The sequence below is a fragment of the Zootermopsis nevadensis genome, unplaced genomic scaffold (assembly GCF_977971745.1).
Source record: "Zootermopsis nevadensis isolate Lab colony 2312 unplaced genomic scaffold, Znev_1.0 Znev_ptg000045l, whole genome shotgun sequence".
Taxonomy (NCBI): Eukaryota; Metazoa; Arthropoda; class Insecta; order Blattodea; family Termopsidae; genus Zootermopsis; species Zootermopsis nevadensis.
The window spans coordinates 855,106-877,586 of record NW_028259177.1 but is presented as its reverse complement, the minus strand read 5'-3'; the positions used below and the strand labels follow the sequence as shown (position 1 = coordinate 877,586).

At 41.7% G+C, this 22,481-nt stretch overlaps 2 protein-coding genes across 5 annotated transcripts in view; both read left to right on the top strand.

Annotated features, from left to right (window-relative positions):
- LOC147871604 (oxytocin receptor A-like) overlaps positions 1–22,481 on the top strand; it is a 546,632-nt gene that overhangs the window by 507,833 nt on the left and 16,318 nt on the right. The gene's annotated exons all lie outside the window — the stretch shown is intronic.
- Positions 40–2,316, top strand: LOC147871606 (uncharacterized). Its single transcript, XM_087360679.1, has one exon. The coding sequence runs from the start codon at positions 302–304 to the stop codon at positions 2,180–2,182; it is 1,881 nt and encodes a 626-aa protein (XP_087216805.1). The 5' UTR covers positions 40–301; the 3' UTR covers positions 2,183–2,316.

Below are 22,481 nucleotides of genomic sequence, written 5' to 3'. Positions count from 1 at the left end.
CCGAATTACATCAAATACGACAAAGATCAACAAGACTGCAACCGAGCCGGGCAACTCCAACAACAGTACAGGAGTGGGACGGTTACAGCGAGTGGCGCCCAACGTGGGGCTACAACAATTGTGAGGAACGTCGAAGAAGACATCTGAAGAAGGCGGCTAACGAAGTCAGCAATACTCACAAGGGGTTAAAGTGAGTGCAGACAGCGAGGTCTACAAACCAATCACACCGGGTTCCAGGTGGTCGACTAATTCAGCTGAATCAACAAAAACCAGGTTAGTCGGAGAAAAAAAAATAATAATAATGGCAGCGAGGCAGCTGAGAAACAAGAAAGTTACGTGTGAAGGTGCGAGAGATGAAAGAGACGGCAATTCAGATTCTGAGTTACCGTGCGGGCAACCTCTGTATGACAGTGAGACCTATGGAACAGGGGAACCGCAGGGACCACATGTGTCGGCAGACGTAGAAGGCCCACTCCGGGAGCCGATGGCATCTTTGGCCGGGGGAGAGCATGCCGTCGTAAGGGGGATAGTCACCGAAAGTGGAAAGAACAATGATAACGAAATGCCAAAATCACAAGCAGACTTACTAGCTACAATTTGGGGCGCTTTGCAGGAAGATAGAAAGGAGAGGGAGAGAATCAGGCAGGAGGACAGAGATAGGAATGAGGGTATTGTAAATCATATAGAATCAATTGCGGACAGATTATCCAGAGAAATGGCGAGTCTTAGGGAAGGTACCCGACAAGAAATTAAACTTGTGAACGAGAAAGTTGAGCAAATGTTTGCCAGAGTGAATGAGCAGATGCGAGAGAGCATGGCGGAAACCAGGCGACTTAATGAACAAACGAACAAAGAAATAGTCGAGCATAGGCGAGATGTAGACAGTGAGTTAGAAACTTTTCGGCAGGATTTGCAAAATTTTAGAAAGGAGATGGAAATTATCCCTGTCACTGCAAGTGAGGACGATGCTAAATTACGTAGACTGCGAGATCGTGTGGACGCTGCGGAGAAGGATAGTCAATCCCAGATAGAGGAAGTAACGTCTAGATTAGGCAAACTGGAGGAGAAATTATCAGGTGCTGGTAGACGTTTGGACGAGCCAACTACCAGTGAAATTTTAGATGGTTTAGTCCCGGGGACCTCAACCCAATCAGTAACGCCTGTTTGCCGCCATGAATCCGAACGTCTGCAGAGTGAGCGCGAAGTTAGAATAAGTACAAATCTGCCAGTGTTGTCGGATGGGCCTGTTGATTGTAGCAGCGACAACACAACTATTATGCAGGGGTTTGTAAAGCAAGGCCCGTCGCAGTGTCATGGCGCGCACTTGTTAGATCTTGTGCTTCCAACTTACAGCGACCGTTCTAAACAGAATATCGTCCAGTATTTAAGTGAGCTAGACGAATATTTCCGTTTAAGGGCGGTGCCGGATTCGGTTCGGCTCCCGATTGCTTTTAAGTCAGAAACGGATGGCTATGCTAAGCAGTGGTGCACGGCGATACACAAAGATTTGAAGAGTTATGAGCAATTCAAAGTCGCCATAACCCAATTGTTGTGGAATCAGCAGATACAGGCAACCGCGCGATGTTCGCTGTACCAGGAAAAGTTTGAGAAGAACAAAGAAAGCATGTCGGAACACTTCTTGAGATATGCCTTATTAGCAAAGAATCTGTCGCCGGCGTTGTCCGAGGCAGACTTAATAGACGCGTTGACCGCCCATTATCCCGTGTACGTTCATAAATCGTTTTTGTCGGCGAGCATGAGAACAGTACAGGAGGCGCTGAACCTGTTAAATAAGTTGCAGGCGATGGAGTCGGCTGAACCGGGAAGGGTTATGAACCCAGGTCCATCACACAGCACCCCGCCTGGAGGTAATCCGAACCGGTACGACAGAGGGAGGTATAATAACAGCCACCATCAAGTGAGATCTCTCGGTTTTCGGGAAAACGCGAGTAATCGTCGTGGGGGCAGGTACCAGTCTTATACGCCGAGCAGGCAAGGGGGACAATACCATGGTGACGTACCAGGTCCCAGACATGAATCAGCTGGGCGAAATAATACCGACCAAGGGTGTCTGAATCCAGGGGCAGGTCCGTATATACCGAGTAGAAATTTGGCGAACCCAAATCCGGACGTTGCCAGTTTCAATGACAGGACGCCGGGAAACCCAAACGGGGCGTGTTAGGGGGGCGCCACCCGTCATATACAGAAGGTTTTGCCCCAGATGTAGTTTCCGATCCAAGCAATCAGAAATTTGGCGGCGAAAGGTTCGAGGAAACCCACAAATTAGAACTTGGTGAAACCGATGGTGATGACCATTTTGGAACGGATGTCACTGTTTATTTTATAAGTGGAGGAAACCTAAAAGGATGTCCTAGTGTGCGATTAAATATCGCGGGAAAGGAAACTACAGCCGTGTTAGATAGTGGAGCAGAGATTTCTATACTGTCGGAAGAGTTGTACGATGCCATTGCATTAAGTGGTGCAAGGGCACTGGAGATACCGGTTGTCAACGGCGTGCTCGTATCGGCGTGGGGGTCGAAAACTAAGAAAATTCGGAAGCAAGCCCTAATCGAGTTCAAGGTCGATGGTGTTGTCTATGAGCAGACTTTTATGATATCGACTCAGCTAATGGCGGAGGCCATATTAGGGGCAAACTTTCTTAGCGACTATGAAGTCATATTAGATTTCAAACATAGATGTTTTTCGACGAAAATCGGTAGTATGGTTAATCGTCACCAGTTCTTTTACGACTCCATGGCGAGAGAAGGAATGGAAGAAAACCTAGTATCGAACCCCGAGTCTAAGTTGAATTGTTCGATATTGCCTCATTCAATGGATCTAGATAGATCATTACCATTTACTAGAGTTCAAAACGCGAATGTACTTCAAACTAAATTAACTGAATATCGAGTAGTCCCAACAAAAGATAAAAACCTTAAGGGGGATACGGGGAACAGATATTGTGGTAATGCGAGGGGCATTGATCGGGACGTGGTAGTGGACCACTTGATAAATTGTCAGGTATCGAACTCAGAACCAAAGACAGAAGTAGAGGATACTAGGGCGATATCAGACCGGGACTTGCACATGAAGGTCGACGAAGCTACTGGGTTGAATGAAAAACAGAAACATGAATTGTTCGATATGCTCGTAAAGTACAGAAGATATTTCACAACAAAGCCGGGTAAATGTAAGCTCGGAGCATACGAATTTAAAGTCGATCACGACGACCTCATCGTCCGTCTTTCAAGGCCAATCCCCTTTGCTGTGAGAACAGAGGTGAGACGCCAAATCGAGCAGTGGCTAATGGACGACGTCATAGAAATAAGTGATTCCAGTTATCTGAACCCACTGACCATTGTTATGCGAGAATCAAAGGCGCCGAGAGTTTGCATAGATGCCCGTAGGATTAACCAGATTACCAGGTCAGACAGAGCACGAGTTCAGCCTATCCAGGAGTTACTCCAGCGATTTCACGGAACGAAATTTATTACCAGCATTGACTTATCCTCTGCGTTCTTACAGATAGAGCTAAAGCCAGAATCTAGAAAATACACGGCATTCCTATTTGAATCTCAAGTGTATCAATTTAAACGAACTCCATACGGTTTTCGCAATTCATTGTCTGCCTTCATCAGGGCGCTTCAATTGGCTCTTGGACCAGACTCCTGTGGGTATGCTTTGAGTTATGTCGATGATTTGGTAATTTTCTCATCATCCTTTGAACTTCATCTTCAGCACGTAAGAGAAGTAATAGGTAGGTTAACGGACGCAGGATTTACGATAAATGCGGCGAAGTGCCAATTCTGTAGGACAGAGATATATTTCCTGGGACATGTTATTAGTCGTGGTGGTGTTGCCCCAGACCCAAGACGGGTAGAGGCCATACTGTGCTACCCGGCGCCACGAAATCAGAAACAGCTGAGGCAGTTCCTTGGTACGACGAACTACCATCACAGGTTTATCGTAAATTACGCAGACTACGTGGCACCTTTGCTTCCATTATTAAAGAAAGGATATAAATGGAAGTGGGCGGCCAAAATTAAGCAAGCCTTCGAGAAGTTGCGAGCTCAGTTTGCGAACTCGATCCACTTAATGTATCCGGACGACGCCTTACCGTACATTATTAACACCGATGCTAGTGGCATAGCTGTTGGGGCCGTGCTTATGCAGACCGACAGTAACGGGGAAACTCATATTGTGTCCACGGCTTCACGGGTGCTGACGCCGATCGAAAGACGTTATTCGGTTGCAGAACAAGAGATGTTAGCGATCGTCTACGCCTTGGACAGATTCCGTATTTACGTGTTTGGGCACGAAATTAAGCTAAATACAGATAACAAAGCCCTATCATTCATCAACAAATGTGCATTGACTTCCAATAGAATCGCGAGGTGGGTGATGCAGATCCAAGAATATAACATTCACATAAACCATATTAGTGGGGCTAGAAATTTCCTCGCAGACACTATAAGTCGCAATCCTGTTGGCTTAAGCGAACGCGAAATAAAGGGATTGTCCGAACCGCGAGGTATGATGGTGGCTGCCTTGAACCTCGGTATAGACACCTCAGTAGGGCGGGCCAAAAGGGACTTGTCTAACTATCAGGCCCGCGACCCAAGAATACAGAAGGTTATACAGACCGTAAAGCAGCCACAGAAACTACCAGACGTACGGTACGTGATCCGGGGGGACATTCTATACAGTAGAGACAGTAAGAAATTCCCTTATTGGAGGCCCGTATTACCAGCTGAGCTAGAAGATGAAGTTATTAAGTTTGTTCATACGTCGTTGGGGCATTTAGGAACTGAGAAATGTATGGCCTCGATTGCCAACACGTTTCACGTAAAGAATTTAGGTAGGAAAGTCCGGAAACTGATTTCGCGTTGCGATGTCTGTCAACGAGTTAAACATCCAAATCGCAGTTACTTGATTGAGAGTAGGAGTCACATGCCCAAACGCCCGGGGGAGCTCTGCGCGGTGGATCTGTATGGAACCTTGCCTATAGGACGTGGCGGCGTCAGATATATTCTGGTTTGTTTTGACGTGTTTTCCAAATTTATTAAACTGTACGCTTTGAAGTCAGCCACCACAAGGGCGTGTCTCAACAAGATTATAGGTCATTACGTGTCGCAGGTGATAAGCCCAAATTGCATCCTAAGCGATAACGGCACCCAGTTTGCAAGTCCAACCTGGCGTAAGAAATTGGCCACCCTGGGAATAGATGTTAGGTTTTCTCCGACACGTCATCCACAGTCTAACCCTAGTGAGAGATGTATGCGAGAAATTGGCAAGTTTTGTCGAATTTACTGCCACCAAGCACACAAGAAATGGCCGGAACTACTACCCAAAATGGAAGAATGGCTCAACGGCTCGACATCGGGTCCTACGGGTTACAGCCCGGTAGAGCTGATGTGTGACAAACCGAGACCAGACTTGTTTAAGAAATTCCTAAACAAAAGAACGGATGAAGTACCCCCAAGAGAGTCGATAGAGGAAAAGGTCGTCAAGGCCTACATGCGTATGAAAGAAAGGGCAGTAAAACGCAACAAAAACCGGAAGACCGGGAGAACTCATTGGGAACCTACAGTAAATGATTTAGTGTTGGCTAAGCGTCAGATAGTTTCGGATGCAAGCGCTGGCGTAACGAGCAAATTTATGCATATTTTTGATGGACCATGGACAATTTCAAAAATTATCCCACCTTCTGCATATGAGTTGTCAAGCCCAGAAGGGAAAGTACGAGGGGTTTTCAATAAAAAGTCTCTGAAACCTTACTTACATGCGTAAAAACAACAACGCCGCAGAGACGTACTCAGTTCTAGGGGAGAATACAAACGTGACCACCGCTTGCATGGTTAAACCGGGGCGAATATGACCATTTGTCACTTGACTAAACAATTTTTTTTTTTGTTTTGCTTTGTTTAAAAATGTGTGTCGCGGTTGCTAATTAGTATGATCAAAAGGTGTAAGCCACCACAAAGACGAGCCATGCTAACAGACACAAGAACAAAGTGTGCTAATTTGTTGCTTTAGATATGTAATATATTGTATGAGAGAGAGAGAGAGAGTGAATGGGATCGATGTAACTTTTCCGGACAAACCAGTGTAAGTTGGGAACCTTCTTGAGGGCAGGTAAGAAGTTGTACACACAGCAGTAGGCGACATGTTAGTTGTAATAAAATGGGTACGAGTAGATGTGGAGCTGTGTGTGTGCATTGTAGACGAAGGCAACGAGGAGTTAATAAAGGAATTAAGTTGTTTATAATATATACTGCATATGATTAGCATGTACTGTTAGTGTGGATCGACTGAAGAAATTGAGTAATGTGACAGTTGCCTAAAGTTTATGATTGAAAAAAAAAAAAGATTGTAATTAATTAATTATATAGACTAGTATATCTTTTAGTTTTGAAGTTGTAATCTTAAATGTTAATGTTGGTAATTCCAGAAAGGAGGTACGCAATCTGTATTAATTGGGGATGTTGTGACTTGCCATAGAGGTGACCTAAGGTAACCTCTAGAATTAAATTTTAATTGTAAGAATGGGCTGTAGTGAACGCGATGCCACTGGCCAGGTAAGGCGATGTCGGCCAGTGTAGGCGTTGCCGACCTGCCCGACACACCTTAGGGGGAGATTATGTGACCGCGCGTTCTGGGTTCGAGTCCCGGTGAAGCGCAAATAAAAATAAATTGGAAACAAGTAATAAAGATTTACGCGTTTCACTTGTTAGGCAAGTGCGTCCTTTTCAGGCCAGGGGTCAGTTTATTGGTAGGTGCTCTGCATTCAGTGCAGAAGGCTCACTGACACTTAAAAAAGAAAAGAAAAGAAAGTTGCACAAGCAACGACGGTAAAGGAAAGAATTATGGCACCGTGTGACCCCGAAACTTCTTGCAGGGGGCACCCGCCGGCTAAAGGTTTTTTTTAATGGTCCACGTGAGCTAGGGCATCATTACTGCCCAAATACATTTTTTTTTTGTGAAAGTTAAGGGGGGAAGTCCTATAACTAAAGGACAGGAAAGTTTTCTTGGCGCACTCTTTTCTGGAATTCAGAGGAAGCAACATCCTAAATTGTTTTGTAGCTCGATTCGGCCAGTAAATGTTAATTGTAAAAGAAATAAATTGTGCTTGTGAAACTACGAACGTAAATCTCAAGACCATTACCGAAACCTTCCTCGCTGGCATTCAGCTTATACCCCTCCATGTAATATTCCCTGAGAAAAGTTCCATGCCTACTTGAGCAGAAATCCCGAATTACATCAAATACGACAAAGATCGACAAGACTGCAACCGAGCCGGGCAACTCCAACAGCAAACAGGAGTGGGACGGTTACACTATGTAACGTGAGACGTGAGGCTAGTAGAACCTTTAGGACTAAGAAAAGGGAATACCTGAAGGGCAAAATTGCTGAACTTGAGACAAATAATAAGGAAAAAAACATCAGAGACCTGTACAGAGGCATTAATAACTTTAAGAAAGGATATCAACCCCAGACCAATTTGGTAAAGGATGATAGTGGCAATTTGCTTGCAGATCCAATAAAAATTGTGAATAGGTGGAAAAATTTCTTTAGCGAGCTCTTAAATGTTCATGATACTGGTGATATTAGACAGATTAAAATGCATAAGCTGAACTGTTGGTGCCAGAACCTAGCTTAGATGAAGTGGAACTAGCCATTGGGAAGTTGAAAAGTTATAAATCTCCAGGAATTGATCAGATTCCGGCCGAATTAATTAAAGCAGGTGGCAAAGGGTTGCATATGAGGATCCATAAGCTTATTCAGTTAATTTGGGATAAGCAAGAGATGACACAACAGTGGAAGGAATCCATAATTATTCCTGTTCATAAGAAGGGGGACAAGACTGAGTGTGGTAATTACCGAGGAATGTCGCTGCTATCAACCTCATACAAAATTCTATCCAACATTCTTTTGGCGAGATTAATTCCATGTGCGAATGAAATTATTGGGGATCATCAGTGTGGGTTCAGACGAAACAGATCAACGATTGATCAGATCTTTTGCATTCGTCAGATACTAGAGAAAAAATGGGAGTTCGGTGGGACCGTATATCAGTTATTTATAGATTTCAAAAAAACCCATGACTCTGTGAAGAGAGAAGTGCTATATAATATTCTTATTGAATTTGGTATACCAAAGAAGCTAGTGGGTCTAATAAAAATGTGCTTAAATGAAACCTGTAGCAAAATTCGAGTAGGTAAATATGTATCTGAGACATTCCTCATCAAGAACGGTCTAAAACAAGGAGATGCTTTGTCTCCCTTGCTCTTTAACTTTGCGCTAGAATACGCCATCAGGAAGGTCCAAGGTAGGCAGGAGGGTTTGCAATTGAATTGGACACATCAGCTATTGGCATATGCTGATGATGTTAATTTATTGGGGGACGATATAAATACAATAAAGAGGAACGCAGAAGTTTTACTAGAGGCTGGTAGACAAGTGGGGCTGGAAGTAAATTCAGAAAAAACTAAGTACATGTTAGTATCTCGTAATCAGAAGACAGGCGGGCAAAATTATCTTAGGGTGGCTAATAAATCCTTTGAAAGGGTTACAAAGTTCAAATATTTGGGAACAATAATAACAAATCAAAACGATACTTGTGAGGAAGTTAGGAGGAGACTAAATTCCGGAAATGCTTGCTACTTCTCAGTCCAAAATATTTTGTCTTCCCGTCTGATTTCTAAGAACCTGAAAATTAAAGTATACAAAACAATAATCTTGCCTGTTGTTTTGTATGGGTGCGAAACATGGTCTCTCACTCAGAGGGAGGAACACAGATTGCAGGTGTTTGAGAATCGGGTGTTGAGGAGGATATTTGGGCCTAAGAGGGAAGACGATGAGGCGTGGAGAAAACTGCACAATGACGAGCTTAAAAATCTGTACTGCTCCCCCAGTATTGTGAGGGTGATTAAGTCGAGAAGAGTGAGATGGGCGGGACATGTAGGGCGCATGGATGGGACAAGAGGTGTGCACCGGGTACTGGTTGGGAAACCTGAAGGGAAGAGACCGCTGGGGAGACCTAGACGTAGATGGGAGGATAATCTCAGGCGGGATCTATGGGAGATAGGAGTTGAAGGAAACTGGATTTTGTTGGCCCAGGACAGGGTCCGGTGGAGGGCTTTGGTTAACTCGGTGATGAACCTTCGGGTTCGGTAAGCCATCTAGTTAGTTAGTTAGTTAGTTATTCATTTCATGGTAAACTAATGCCATTTATATTACGTATCACCTTTCTAACGAGACGGAGGAGTGTTTCAGACCGAAAAATGGCGCACATTTCTTTCTAGGACAGTGGTTGTTAATGAGAATTCCGCATATGCGAGTGTCAGCATACCCAGGAGTGTACCGTGGTGGCGTTAAAAGTGGTTTGAAGGCGAAGCTCCACGAATTTGAAACCTCGGAAATGCATGAAGGGAAGGCATTATTTTATTTTTTGGGTGTAATGGGACTTCGGGCGGGGCCGAAAATTGATTCAGTAACTATCGAAGGAAATTTTGTGTAAAATTATTTCGAAAAATAGACCAGTCATGATGATTCAGTTGCCAGGTAGATAATCTAATTCAGAGTTCGTATGCGGTTTGCGTATGAATCAATCAGCAAGGCTGTGAGAAATGAGAGAATGCGGATGTGTAATTTGTTACGTGGGAGATGGTGAGTGGTTTATTTTGAAAAGAAATGAATTTGCCTTTATTGTAAGATCGGATTGTCACATTCTAATGTAATCACGCGCTGGTGTTTACTATTGAATTCTGTATGTCAGAAATCTTTTTTGAACAGTAGGAATTGTGTGGTTTTACAGTCTTACGGCAGACATTTGTGGTAATGAAAGTTTAGGATTTGTAATAACAGAAATTTAATGACCTGCGTTGTAACCTAGATTACTGATTCACGTGTTTAAAGCACGTAAATAGTTTTTATTTTATTCGAATGGTTTCTCGAGTCGATTTGTTTGTAATGATATATTTGCGATATTAAGTCGAATTTATGTTAATAACTACTGCGAGCCAATGTTAGCCTCCGTATTTTAAAATATTACCCTGTGCACCTTGCTTTGAAGCTCCCCCAATCTGTGATCTTCCCTAAACGCGAGAGAAACCTCCAGATTTACACAAACGAAGGGATAACTTTTCAATTTTGTGTGTCCCATCTTGTAGACCAAAAAAAAAAACCAAAATACAAGTCACTGAACAGTTGCAAGCGAGACCAGAATGTCATCTGTTGTTGTCGGTGGCTTTATCCTGCGCGACGCCGTGTGCTAACGCTTTGGAGGAACTTATCTTCTCCACCTTCAGGGTGGTATATATTTATTCGTGGTGTAATGTCGTAGTTACTATTTGAATCTGCCACATTCTCGAACGGCTTATGCTTCTGTCTCGCGTTGTCTGGTGGCGAGACACAAACGTAGACAAGGTTTTCTCTTCTGTAATGTGATCACGTGAGCGATGACGTCACTAGATTTTAGTTGCACACGTTCCCGCGGGGTGGAATGGCGGCCATTGTGACTTACGTACGCTGCACGCGTTTTATTTCGTGTTAATGACTGCATATGTTCGCTCGATAAACTTTTGACTGACGTTATGATTAGCTCCGAGTATCCTGCAGACGATGTGGTGGAAGCAGGAGTCTAGTTTATGGACCGGATCGTATTCAGTGGTTGCTTCGAGGTTTATGTTGCCATTTTTTTACGAAGCGAATTTACACGCCTGGAATGCTAGATCTCAAGTTGAATTCTACCTAATTTGTGTCTGTCAGAGTAACTGTGTTATTTCCAGTAAACTAATGTGAATGTATATTGAATTTTATATCGATATCGGACAACTTTGTATCGACGTCAAATAATCTATATATGTAAATTGTCAAGTACTTTAGTCTTGAAGACTATAGGCCATTTTTTTGTGTTACTAATTATCGTACTTAATTATAAGAATTGTATCTATTTTTATCTTTAATTAAAACATTTCAGTAGTTTAACGCCTTGAGACCGATCAACGTCGCGTTATTCCATGTGTTTAGCCAATCGTCGTCCGTAGTACGTTTAATCTCGTTATATACCAAGTGGCCGGAATGGTGATATGAAATAGGCCACGACTCTCTGTTTCCAAATACATATGTTTTCACGATTTCGGAGATATGTGTGTTTTCTTTTTAATAATGTTCTAAACAACTACTTTTAAGACACGTTCAATTTGTTCCGTCAGAAGTTGTATCTTGATAAGTATGTTCTCTTTCATGCCGATTCAGATGTTTATCCACCATGTTATGTAACAGCAACACATATACAGCACAAAATCAATATACATGTGCGTCGTTAAATAGTGGTGTGGGTGAATCGGTCTGTAGTGAAAAATGTGATACGCACGTGACGTAAAGGAGGAACAATATTATCAGAATCGTATGGCTGTCAGATATGTTACAGTAAATGATGGCTTCTAATACAGGGGATCAATACGTACAAAAACATTTATAAATTAGGCTCTGCAGGTTAGCATACCTCGATACATGATGACCTTGAAATTGGAATATTGTAATTACTTTAATAAAATTATTTGTAAGGTGCACGGTGCGGGAAGGAGACCAGTTTATTAGACTGTTTTGAGACAGATTCTAATGTATGGAAAACACTTGGTGATTTGTTACAAATCGAACGCTTTTGTCAGGTCTTAGCTTCATGTATTTTCGTGATGCACTGTGGTATGAGACAGTTGTTAGGTTAGGTTGTGGCTTAAGAGGAACTATCGAATCTATTGTTCTGTGTGTCGTAAGTGCGCCGGGTCGTAACATATTTTGTGTTCGTGGTGCACTCTGCTGCCTAAAATTGTAAAGTTAATCTCGACAGACATTTGGTTTCGGAACTTCCAATTCTGCAGGTAGGGAGACTGAAGAAGGATAATGTCTGGGGACTTTTATCGTCTGCTGATGCGTCGATATTCTCTCTGAAGATAATGTTTAAAATTTTGTTTTCAACAGTGACCGCTTATCGTAGCACCTGACATGCGCTCTTGAAGATCCTGATTCCAGTGTTGACTAGGTCTTCCCTGGTGTTCCGGCGACTGACATTTACCAGGCCAGTTCCGCCGATAAGCGAACACAGGAGTCATTCGAAGGTCTCGAATACCCTGAATGCTATTGAAATCCTCTTCCAGTAATACCAGGCATGAAAAAAAAATCGCTTCATTGTGTTTCTGGAAACTTGTTAGAAAAAATAACCTGAAATCGATACGCATTTGTAAGGATAATATTAAAAAGGAAAGAATATAAATATCGAAGTTGAGAGCTGAATTGAATATACCAATGACGAACTGTAAGTGTTAGTGGTAGTTCTGTTACTGTAGAGTTATGTCCTTAGCTTATCTGTTTGAATTTTGGGATGACGACTCAACATCTTTTCTGGTGCTTACCTCGGGAAGGGTAAGCCCAGCTTCGCGTATTATGAGGTTAGGTAAAACAAAGAAATTTGTGTGCACTTTAAGTCCGAAAATCACATGGTAAACCTATAAACATCGTTGGTCTCGGAGTGGAGGAAATTTTTATATAACAGATCTGATGACGTCATTATTTTCTTGGAAGTTTGAGCTGGAATAAACTGTATTAGCGCATTTGTCCACCAGCGCACTTTGCGTATTTATGTGTTCGAGCTGCTGTTTGTGTTATGAACATTGATTATATGTTGGTTAACACGACCGCTTAGGTCACAGAACCATTTATGTTTTGTTGACTGCTTAGTAAAATTCTAAGCCGCTAGGACCTTGCCGGTCGGCGTCCACTTCCGAATACTTTGCGTACTTTCCTACGCACTACGAAATGCAGATTAGTGAGGTAACTCGGTTATATTAGTCGGAAAATTACAGCATAACATGACATCCGAATTTGCTGCCATCTGCGAATGTGAAATACAGAGTAGTGCACTAAAAGGAAAGTAATTAAATTAGCCTAAAGAGATGTCCATACGCAGAAACTACTTTTCATAAGAAATGTTTGCAAAGTTGTAAAGTTAATAACAACAACAAGCATAATAACAAAGATAGGCTTAATATTGTCTATATTAATAGTAATTTAAATGTGGATAAATCGGTGCGGACAAAATAAATAAAATTATGTAAATATTTTCGTAACCTGTAAATTTTCATGGTCACTTTGTAGGCAGTCAATGTTGTCAGTAACAGAAAATTTGTGCTTGAATTTCAAGGAAATTTAAATGTTGAAATATAGTTCGCAGAGACAGATGACACTTAAAGCTCGTAATAATTGGACAAACACACACACACACACACAGTCTCAAAGGTTTTTTGATATTCCATTTACTTATTATAGTTGGAAAGATATAACTAATTTACTTGCATTATAAATCGGGAGCTTAGAAATTCAATTTTCCGCTAATGTACCTACGTAACAACTCGCCTTAGAAACTGATAAACATGTAACCAGAGTCCACGAAAATCTTCTAGCTTTCCTGCTGATTAAGAAATTATCTACTTTATATAGTATCTGAAGTTTCATTAACACGTTCTTCTCAGCTCGCAGTTGGACACTATTCTCAGATGGCTGGACCCATTTTACACCCTCAACTAATGTTCAATACACATTAATTCTAAAATGTTCCTCTCACCCATTTCTAAGCCTCTGAAAACATATGTGTCACAATTTCGAAAAAAAATATCTTTTCTCTAGGAAATTATTTTTGCCGACTGACTTCGCAAATAGCCCCAGAGAAACCATATCTCTTGAGTTGTACCTATTTACACACTTTTTATAAAAGTATATTGAATGCGCTGCACTCAAAGGCCTTTTCAGAAACCGTGCTCCTTTGCATGTGGATAAAAGATTTGAATCGCATTGAATATGCCGGATCTACTTTGTGAGTCACTCAACAGTATACATCCGCCTTATTACAGGACAAGACGCAGACACAGGAAAAAGTTTTGTCAGAGTTTGTGCTAATATTAGGAAGATGTTACAGTAGTTAATTTTTTTAAAACATAAATTAGGGTTGAGAAAGTGACTTATGGAGCTTCAAAAATGCCCTCTGCATAATTACCGCTAGCCCAGATTGAGGATATCTTGAAGAAAATTTATATGTTATATGTACTAAAGTATTTTCTTAGTACGATGTGGTCCGTGACGGCCTGACAGCCTTCGTGTAACTTTAAAATAGACCACGACCGGCTTCATCCAAATCCTTTAATATTATACATTCATGTAATTGAAATAACGTTAGATAAGCGAAGGATAAATCATTGCCACAGGCTCAGTTGTTATGTTCCCTCGAGCCCTTTTATGTCTTTAACCGCGTGTTGTTACCACAGGGGTAGATCCTGATGTTCAAAATTTGTAGGCGAGATGGGAGGTACTTGAAGACCAGTTTTTCAGTTCTAATTTCCCGCTTGAGTTTCTGAGATTTTACATTTATCATAAGTGACTATAATAGTAACTTCAATTTAAATTTCTTCCGTGAATGTCCTGCTAATATATATGCTGAGTAACAGTATCGCTGGTTTCGATAATGAAGGTTGCTGTCTTGTGGGTTGTAGGGCCGGGTAGCGTACATCTTCGCCCTGATGACGGAGGCAGCAAGGACCTCCGAAACGTTGGTAGACTTCTACAGCGCTACAGTCCAAAATACAGTCATATTGGTTCTCACCGCCTGAGAATTTCAAATCCTACTTAGGATTAGACAACGTTGGCTTTATTTCGTTTCGTATTAAGCTCCTGCTTTTTAGTAATAAATTTGCCTTTGTAGTAAAGAGAAGACTGTGCATCTGTTTAAATCAGTGTGGAACTCGAAGCGAGGTGCAAATAATTCATTCTTGGAGATGAACGGGTCGCGTTTTTTGTTTGTTTGCCTGTTTACGCTCAGTGAAGCTGGAGAGACGTAATGTAGGACAGCGCTTTGATCCATTTCATATCGTCAAACGCGAGTCTGAAAACAGAGGACAGATCAGAATTGCAGTAAATTGTCCTATTTGTATTTTAGCACATGGACCTACTCTTTTGACCTTTGTTTTCAGTGGTTATGAAACCCGTGCATTTAAACAGAAATTGCTACTTGGCGTAACCATTGTACCTTAATCGACTTTACCTAGATTTCTTTCCGTAAAAATCGTCGATAATTGGAAGTGGACGAAGTGGCTTTGGTTTTCATATACGCGGCCTGGAGCTGGTACGTACTTTTACGCTGTTCTGTAATGACGCAGGACAATGACAAATGACGAAGTGAGTGCGGGGTGTCTGCTTGGTACCACGCAGTTTACCCGCTGTGAAGTCTTGTTGCGAAACTTTATCTCTTATGTAAGGAGATGATTATAGATAGACGATGTTGATGTTTGTTGTGGATAGGTACGCCATCGGCAGATATTTTGGAATTACGGTAATTATGTCCTTCGCATAACACTGATCTTAAGTGCTCATAATGACGTACAGAGTACTCAAAACATGCCACAAGGGCCTTGTTATAGCCTAAAACTCTTGAGAAAGGAATTTGGCAAATACATCTTCTTCAAATGACAAACAGATGTAGGTCTACCACGTGTACACATTAAAAGAACACGTGGTTTGCTCTTTTATGACGGTGATGATGGAGATGCTGATGAAACACGACCGGGTTGTTAATTCTGCATCGGTTAAATTACCCCCCCCCCCCCCCAAGAGTATACATCATGTATAATGGGACAGCGTTACTTAAATATCATGTGAATTTTGGGTATGCAGTTTATTGAATGGAATATGATCTTGGTTATCTCGTAGGCCTGTAACCTTCTAGAAGGTTTTCAAGGCAACTCGGTGACGTAACCTAGAAGGTCTCTATGCATATTTTCTACACCTTAAGATCTCTAGATATCTGCAATGAAATTTCTCTTCGTCAGATTTCAATGTTCATTAAATGAAAAACAAAGACCACTGAGATGTGCAACGCAACGAAACGTCAATTTGGAAACTCGGTTTTTTTTAGACAGTTGATGGTTGAACCTTTATATTTTATTTAGTCTGTTCATTTGTAGTATTTCAAGGGACGTTACCAGTAGCTCCGTCTAGCATATGTTAAACGAAGATTATCGATCTGTGAAATTCACAGAAATGATTCAGGACCTAATGAAGTTACGAATCTCTATATTTGCTTGGCGAGACTGAGGAATATTATGAATACCTCAGGATATATTGTCTCTGGCCCTGGAACGTCCGAATAAGACCTTGAACTGACACAATTCCTCCGCGGCTTTGATAATACATGCACGGAAATGAATTCTCTGTAACATTTCTTTTATTGCGAATGTAATTAAATTTAGAATGAACGTCACCGAATCTGCGATTTACTTCCAACCCATTGAGTGAGGGGCTCGGGCCATTATTTTGCATTGTAAAGCCTATATCCCCAAAAGATAGTGGCTTAATGCATCGGTATATTATATATATATGTGTGTGTGCAGATTAGAATACTTTGTTGTCGTGATACGCATTTTTCATTTATTAATTTGCTGTAGAGTGCTCGGTCGATCTGAAATGCTTCTATCTAGTCACGACAGTCGCAAATGTATTCACTACGCTACTCCGTCCCGGTAGACTGCCACCAGACTGTGAGGTTAAAGTCATCCACTAATATAATGTACCTTTTCAGCCGACCTAGGCGTCGATGAGGGAAAGAAAGTGCGTGAGGTTGCCATAGTTTCCATAGTAACCGTCAGTAGGATGAGACAATACGTAAGATCACCATGGTTACATTGGTTACCACGGTAACCATCAGTACTTCGGTTTACCATGGTTAACGTGCTAGTGACAGGGGCACAGCCCCTCCCCCTTCCGTGACCACCTGTCCCTGAATAACACTGAACTCAGGCACATTAAACAGTTGAAGGAAAATTATAATAATCTTGAAGAATACGATGGACTTAAAATGTCAGAATGCTGTTAGCGAATGAATCCTTGAATGATATTTAAGAATCCAGTCCGTACCGCGAAGAAAACACAACTCTTCACCATTACAGAGATCAACTGGTTGACGCTGTTTAAGGAATTGACCGCCGATTACGACGAGAACCACACAAAACCCATAAAGACAAGTGTTACTGATTGTTGGAGAAGTTGGTACGTATACTTACCGTTCCATTTAAAGGGTTTAAAAGTAAAGTTCGGAGGTCATACTGCCTCCATCTTCAGGGCGAGTTTTGAGTTTCTTTCATTTGCGAGTAAGAAGGTTCCTATATTCTGGGATGTAGCGCTGTGTAGTCTGGTAGATGTTTAACAACGTTTCGGAGGTCATACTGCCTCCATCTTCAGGGCGATATTTGGAGTTTTCTTAGCGGTGAGTATGAAGATTCCTGCCTTCTGATATGATGCGCTGTGTAGTCTGGTAGATGTTTATTAACGTTTCGGAGGTCAGACTGCCTCCATCTTCAGGGCGATATTTGAAGTCTTCTCAGCGGTGAGTATGAAAATTCCTTCCTTCTGATGTGATGAGCTGTGTAGTCTGGTAGATGTTTACTTACGTATCGGAGGTCACACTGCCTCCATCTTGAGGCCGATATTTGAAGTTTTCTCAGCGGTGAGTATGAAAATTCCTGCCTTCTGATATGTTGCGCCGTGTAGTCTAGTCGATGTTTACCAACGTTTCATAGGTCATACTGCCTCCATCATCAGAGCGATTCTTAGTATGAAGATTTCTATCTTCTTGGATGTTGCGCCGTGTAGCCTGGTCGATATTTACCAACGTTTCAGAGGTCATACTGCCTCCATCATCAGGGAGATTCTTCGTATGAAGATTTCTGTCTTCTGGGTTGTTGCGCTGTGTAGTTTGGTCGATGTTTACCAACGTTTCAGAGGTCATACTGCCTCCATCATCAGGGCGATTCTTCGTATGAAGATTTCTGTCTTCTGGGTTGTTGCGCCGTGTAGTCTGGTCGATGTTTACCAACGTTTCAGAGGTCATACTGCCTCCATCATCAGGGCGATTCTTCGTATGAAGATTTCTGTCTTCTGGGTTGTTGCGCTGTGTAGTTTGGTCGGTGTTTACCAACGTTTCAGAGGTCATACTGCCTCCATCATCAGGGCGATTCTTCGTATGAAGATTTCTGTCATCTGGGTTGTTGCGCCGTGTAGTCTGGTCGATGTTTACCAACGTTTCAGAGGTCATACTGCCTCCATCATCAGGGCGATTCTTCGTATGAAGATTTCTGTCTTCTGGGTTGTTGCGCTGTGTAGTTTGGTCGGTGTTTACCAACGTTTCAGAGGTCATACTGCCTCCATCATCAGGGCGATTCTTCGTATGAAGATTTCTGTCTTCTGGGTTGTTGCGCCGTGTAGTCTGGTCGATGTTTACCAACGTTTCAGAGGTCATACTGCCTCCATCATCAGGGCGATTCTTCGTATGAAGATTTCTGTCTTCTGGGTTGTTGCGCTGTGTAGTTTGGTCGGTGTTTACCAACGTTTCAGAGGTCATACTGCCTCCATCATCAGGGCGATTCTTCGTATGAAGATTTCTGTCTTCTGGGTTGTTGCGTTGTGTAGTCTGATCGATGTTAACATCATGCTCACCGCTATGAAAACCTCAAATCTTAAATAGATCTGTGGTTTTCGGGGTTTTATTGATTGAGAAACTCCATAACGCGATGAGATTTCGCGGAGAGCTAGTAGTTCCTTCTGACTCCACTCCTCTTGATTGAACCGCACAAACATAAGTATACATTGAATATTTTTACTCTACTGTATTCATTGAATTGCATGATCTTGAATGTAAGTAAATCTTTTCATCTGACTTGGCTGTAGATTCTTAATATTCTAAAATTGCCTCAGGGGTGGTATAGACTCCCAGTTTTGAAAGTATTGAAATAGAGTTGTGATTTATGAGTTTATTGCAAGATTCAGGAAGAGTCAATGAAATAATCGTTTTGTATACTCTCAACTCTAAAGTCTTTTATAGTTTTTCAATAAAAAATTAGGCCTGTACATTACTATGGAACTACGCTGTCAGAAATCAGGATGTAATGATTATAATAGTGTATCATGTCATCAATTGTGTGTCGTGGAACTGAACGTATTGTGTTGACGTTCATTTGGAAATTCAAGGATTCTTTTCCCAGGTTCGAAACCTGGTCCGTTGTTAAAATATTTCCCGCGCACAGTCAAATGTTTCCGTGTGAGAAAAACTTGGCTGTCTCTGTTTAGAAATTTAAACTGATCATCGATCTGTGATCAGCGCTAAACGACATCTTCTGTCTCCTTCAATTCTTGACGCGTCTAAATTTTGTAACTCTGTGTCCTTACGAGGTGCCAGATGGGTCTTGACACTCGAGGTAGCTGTTCGTAGGGGAAGGGGAGTTGCAGGAGAAAACCTGTGCTTAGTAGCAGAAAATATTTGCCTTAAATGAAGTAATCAATCGATAGAAAAAACTGGCTCAGATATGAAGTTTGTTGATATTTCCCATGAGTTTACTTTACTGTATGAATACACAAATTGTTTCATAAGATATGTCTACGAGTTTATAATTTGTCATCGTAAGTAAATTTACGACCATTGCTGAAGTAAGTAGTAAGTGTGGACTAGCGGCCGGGGGCAGGAAATGTCTTGACTAAGTGAGCTACTATTAGCTTCTGCGACATAATTGATAAAACGGTTTCATGACTTATCATTGAAAGGAAGTGCAGCTGAAGACTGGCTTTAACCTCTTGCCACTGCACGTTTATTGAACACAAATGGGCGAATGATTTTCGGTTATTGACCACAGAGCAGAATTTTATATTTCTGCTCTGATTGGTTGCTGTTGTCGTCCACTCCCAGCCCCCGAAAACTTCTCACGACTGTAAAGAAAGTGGAGTTGTGGTGTATCTCAGAGTGAGTTGGTTTTCTTGTCCGGTTCGGATATGAGTCGCCCAGATCTTCCCAGAAGACATGGACGGACATACGACTCGATCAAAGACTATTTTGTGTTTCGGGCAGTAGCCCAGTAGGTCGGAGATGATGCTGTTACAAACATAACAGCTCTGTTCTGAACTTAAACGTGTCGCTGTAAGGTCAAAGCGTGTAACTTGCGCGAACTTACACACCTGAGTTCGTGCTTCGACGTGGAATTGTCTGCCCACGTGGGCTCCAAAGCCGTCCCATCGCCGCTGCCCTCTGTCCAACGGCGTTGCAACTAACAGTCGTTCATAAATTGAAAAATTGCTACACTGAGATTCGATTACGTGCTAAGCTTTGGCACGTCCGTTTATACGGGATACGTTTAGTAAATTTATAAACAGATGTTAACGCATTCCTTTCAAGCGTAATCCACAACGGAACGAGGAACTGTTAATCTTTCAGAGGTTTTACTGATCTCACTGAAATTTGTATCTCCAGTTCAATGTCCTTTCTAATTCTCTGTGAATTCTCCAGCGAATGAATTAAATTTTCGCGCGCGTTTGTGATATCTGGCAAGACATTTCTAAAGTTTCAGTGGGTCAACCAATTAGGATCGGAGTGAATTTCCCCCGATATAACACGGCAGAACAGAACAAAATATCACTGCGCAGAAATACATACCGCCTCCAGATTTTACGAACTCGTATGACTATAGTTTTGTGGAGACAGAGACACAGTCTCGTCTCCCCCCTCCCCCCAAAAAATAACAACAATAACCTCTAAACAGTATCTGCGTTTGGAGGCTTATGTTGTGAGTGCAGAGAACTAAAACATGGTCGTTGAGTAGCCTACAAACTGCCGGAAGAAGTCGACGCGTTCTTTTGGTCACGTCGTGAGAGTTGTCCGGCGTTGAGGATACATAATCGCTGTCATAGCAACAGCGTTTTGACGTAGTTATAACTTAATATTGCACGCCGGCAAGCACACTTCAGACGGCAGGTTGAAACGGCTGGAAAGGCGGAAGATTTGCTCTGATCGATACAAATGAAATGGAACTGCTTTGTTTCTTTCCCAGGCATCACGCCTTTTACGCAAGACGGGGTTAAAGGTGATCGCTTGCTGATAACGCAAGAACAAAGACCTGCTTTCCTGACGGTGGTTGTCTGTCCCTTCAAACAGTTGCCTTAAAATAGGCCACGGCCGAAACTATCCACCCGCTTTCAGTAATTAACAAAATATTTCGCTAAGGTAAAGTCGTATTTTAGTAGCTTCGTCGATGCTTCTAACTAAGTTATCTTCATTTAATTATTAAGATTTAATCATAATTAAGTTTCGAAAGCTTGTATCAGTAGAAAATTAATAATTAAGTTTGTTAGATCGTTCCCAAGAAGAGACTGGAAACAGGCAGGGTATTTGCATACAGAAAGTGATTGTTTGAAAGATCTGTTCTAAGAAGGCAGCGCGTAAACCAGCTACCCCCCCCCCCCCCCACATTCATACTTCACACTTAATTAGACTGAATAGGTATTACAATTAATTAAACTCTGTATTATCATAAACACTCGTCAGCCTCTAAATTTGGCTGTAAAATTAAATGATTAATTCAAGGTAAATGTTCTTGTTCAGTTCATGACCTGGTTTCATTATGTCTCCTTCCCGAAAAAACCAAAGTCCATCCAGTTTAATGTGATGAATTATGTTTCTAGTTAAAATGCATCTGTGCAGAAGGCGTTCACAGAACATACACGTGTAAGGTTTAAGTGACTATGTTCATCTGCGTTGTGACGTCATGTAGACAAACAGGCAGATACCACCGTTTCGTTGTAGCTTACCGGTTCCATCTTCAGTGCGTTTCTCCGAAAAGTTCGCATCTAGCTACAAGTCTACACGATCCGAAGAAGCTATTTTATTTAAGAAAAGTTTTAGATCTACCAGAGATGATGAGGATAAGAAATTTATGTTACTACTCAGCTAGGAACGTAGAGAGCGGAAATCTGTGAATTTTGAAAAATTATAGGATTTTTTTTCATGGACAAGTTGGCGAGACTGTTTGCACATTACCCTTGTACTATTTACGCTTAAATCTACGAGTCCAGTCGAACGACTGCATTAGTTTCATGTCTGACCATTGAGTTTACGAGTTAATTTTGCGTCAGCTGTTTTGTTATTATTCGGCCACGGTTGAAACACGCGTCTGGACAGAGCAAATGACTATCTACACGCAGCAGTAGACCCCTCCTTGAGAATCTGACAGTACTGTAGCTAGTCGAGGCATTCTACGCCTTCTATAAAACCAGAAACTCCTTTACAATGTTTGAAGAAGCCAATCACAGGTCCCTATCCTCAGCCAGATGAATCTTGTCAACAGTCTCCAAAATTCATTTTAATATTATCTTACCACTATCGGCTATATCTTCATAGCACAGTGTTCTCTCCAGGCCGTCTAATAAATAATGGATAAAATTGGGGCGTAATTTTGTGTGTGTAGTTATATTATATATAATTATATTATAAATTATTATTATTATTAAGTAGCCTTCTTTACACACAAATCTTATAAACGTAAGTAAGATGCACTACTGTGCACGTCTTGGTGTATATTTATTATGCGACGTGTTTCGTACTCATATGGTCCATC

Excerpts from the sequence above, each read along its gene's own strand:
- LOC147871606 (XM_087360679.1), top strand. The coding sequence starts at position 302 with ATGGCAGCGAGGCAGCTGAGAAACAAGAAAGTTACGTGTGAAGGTGCG.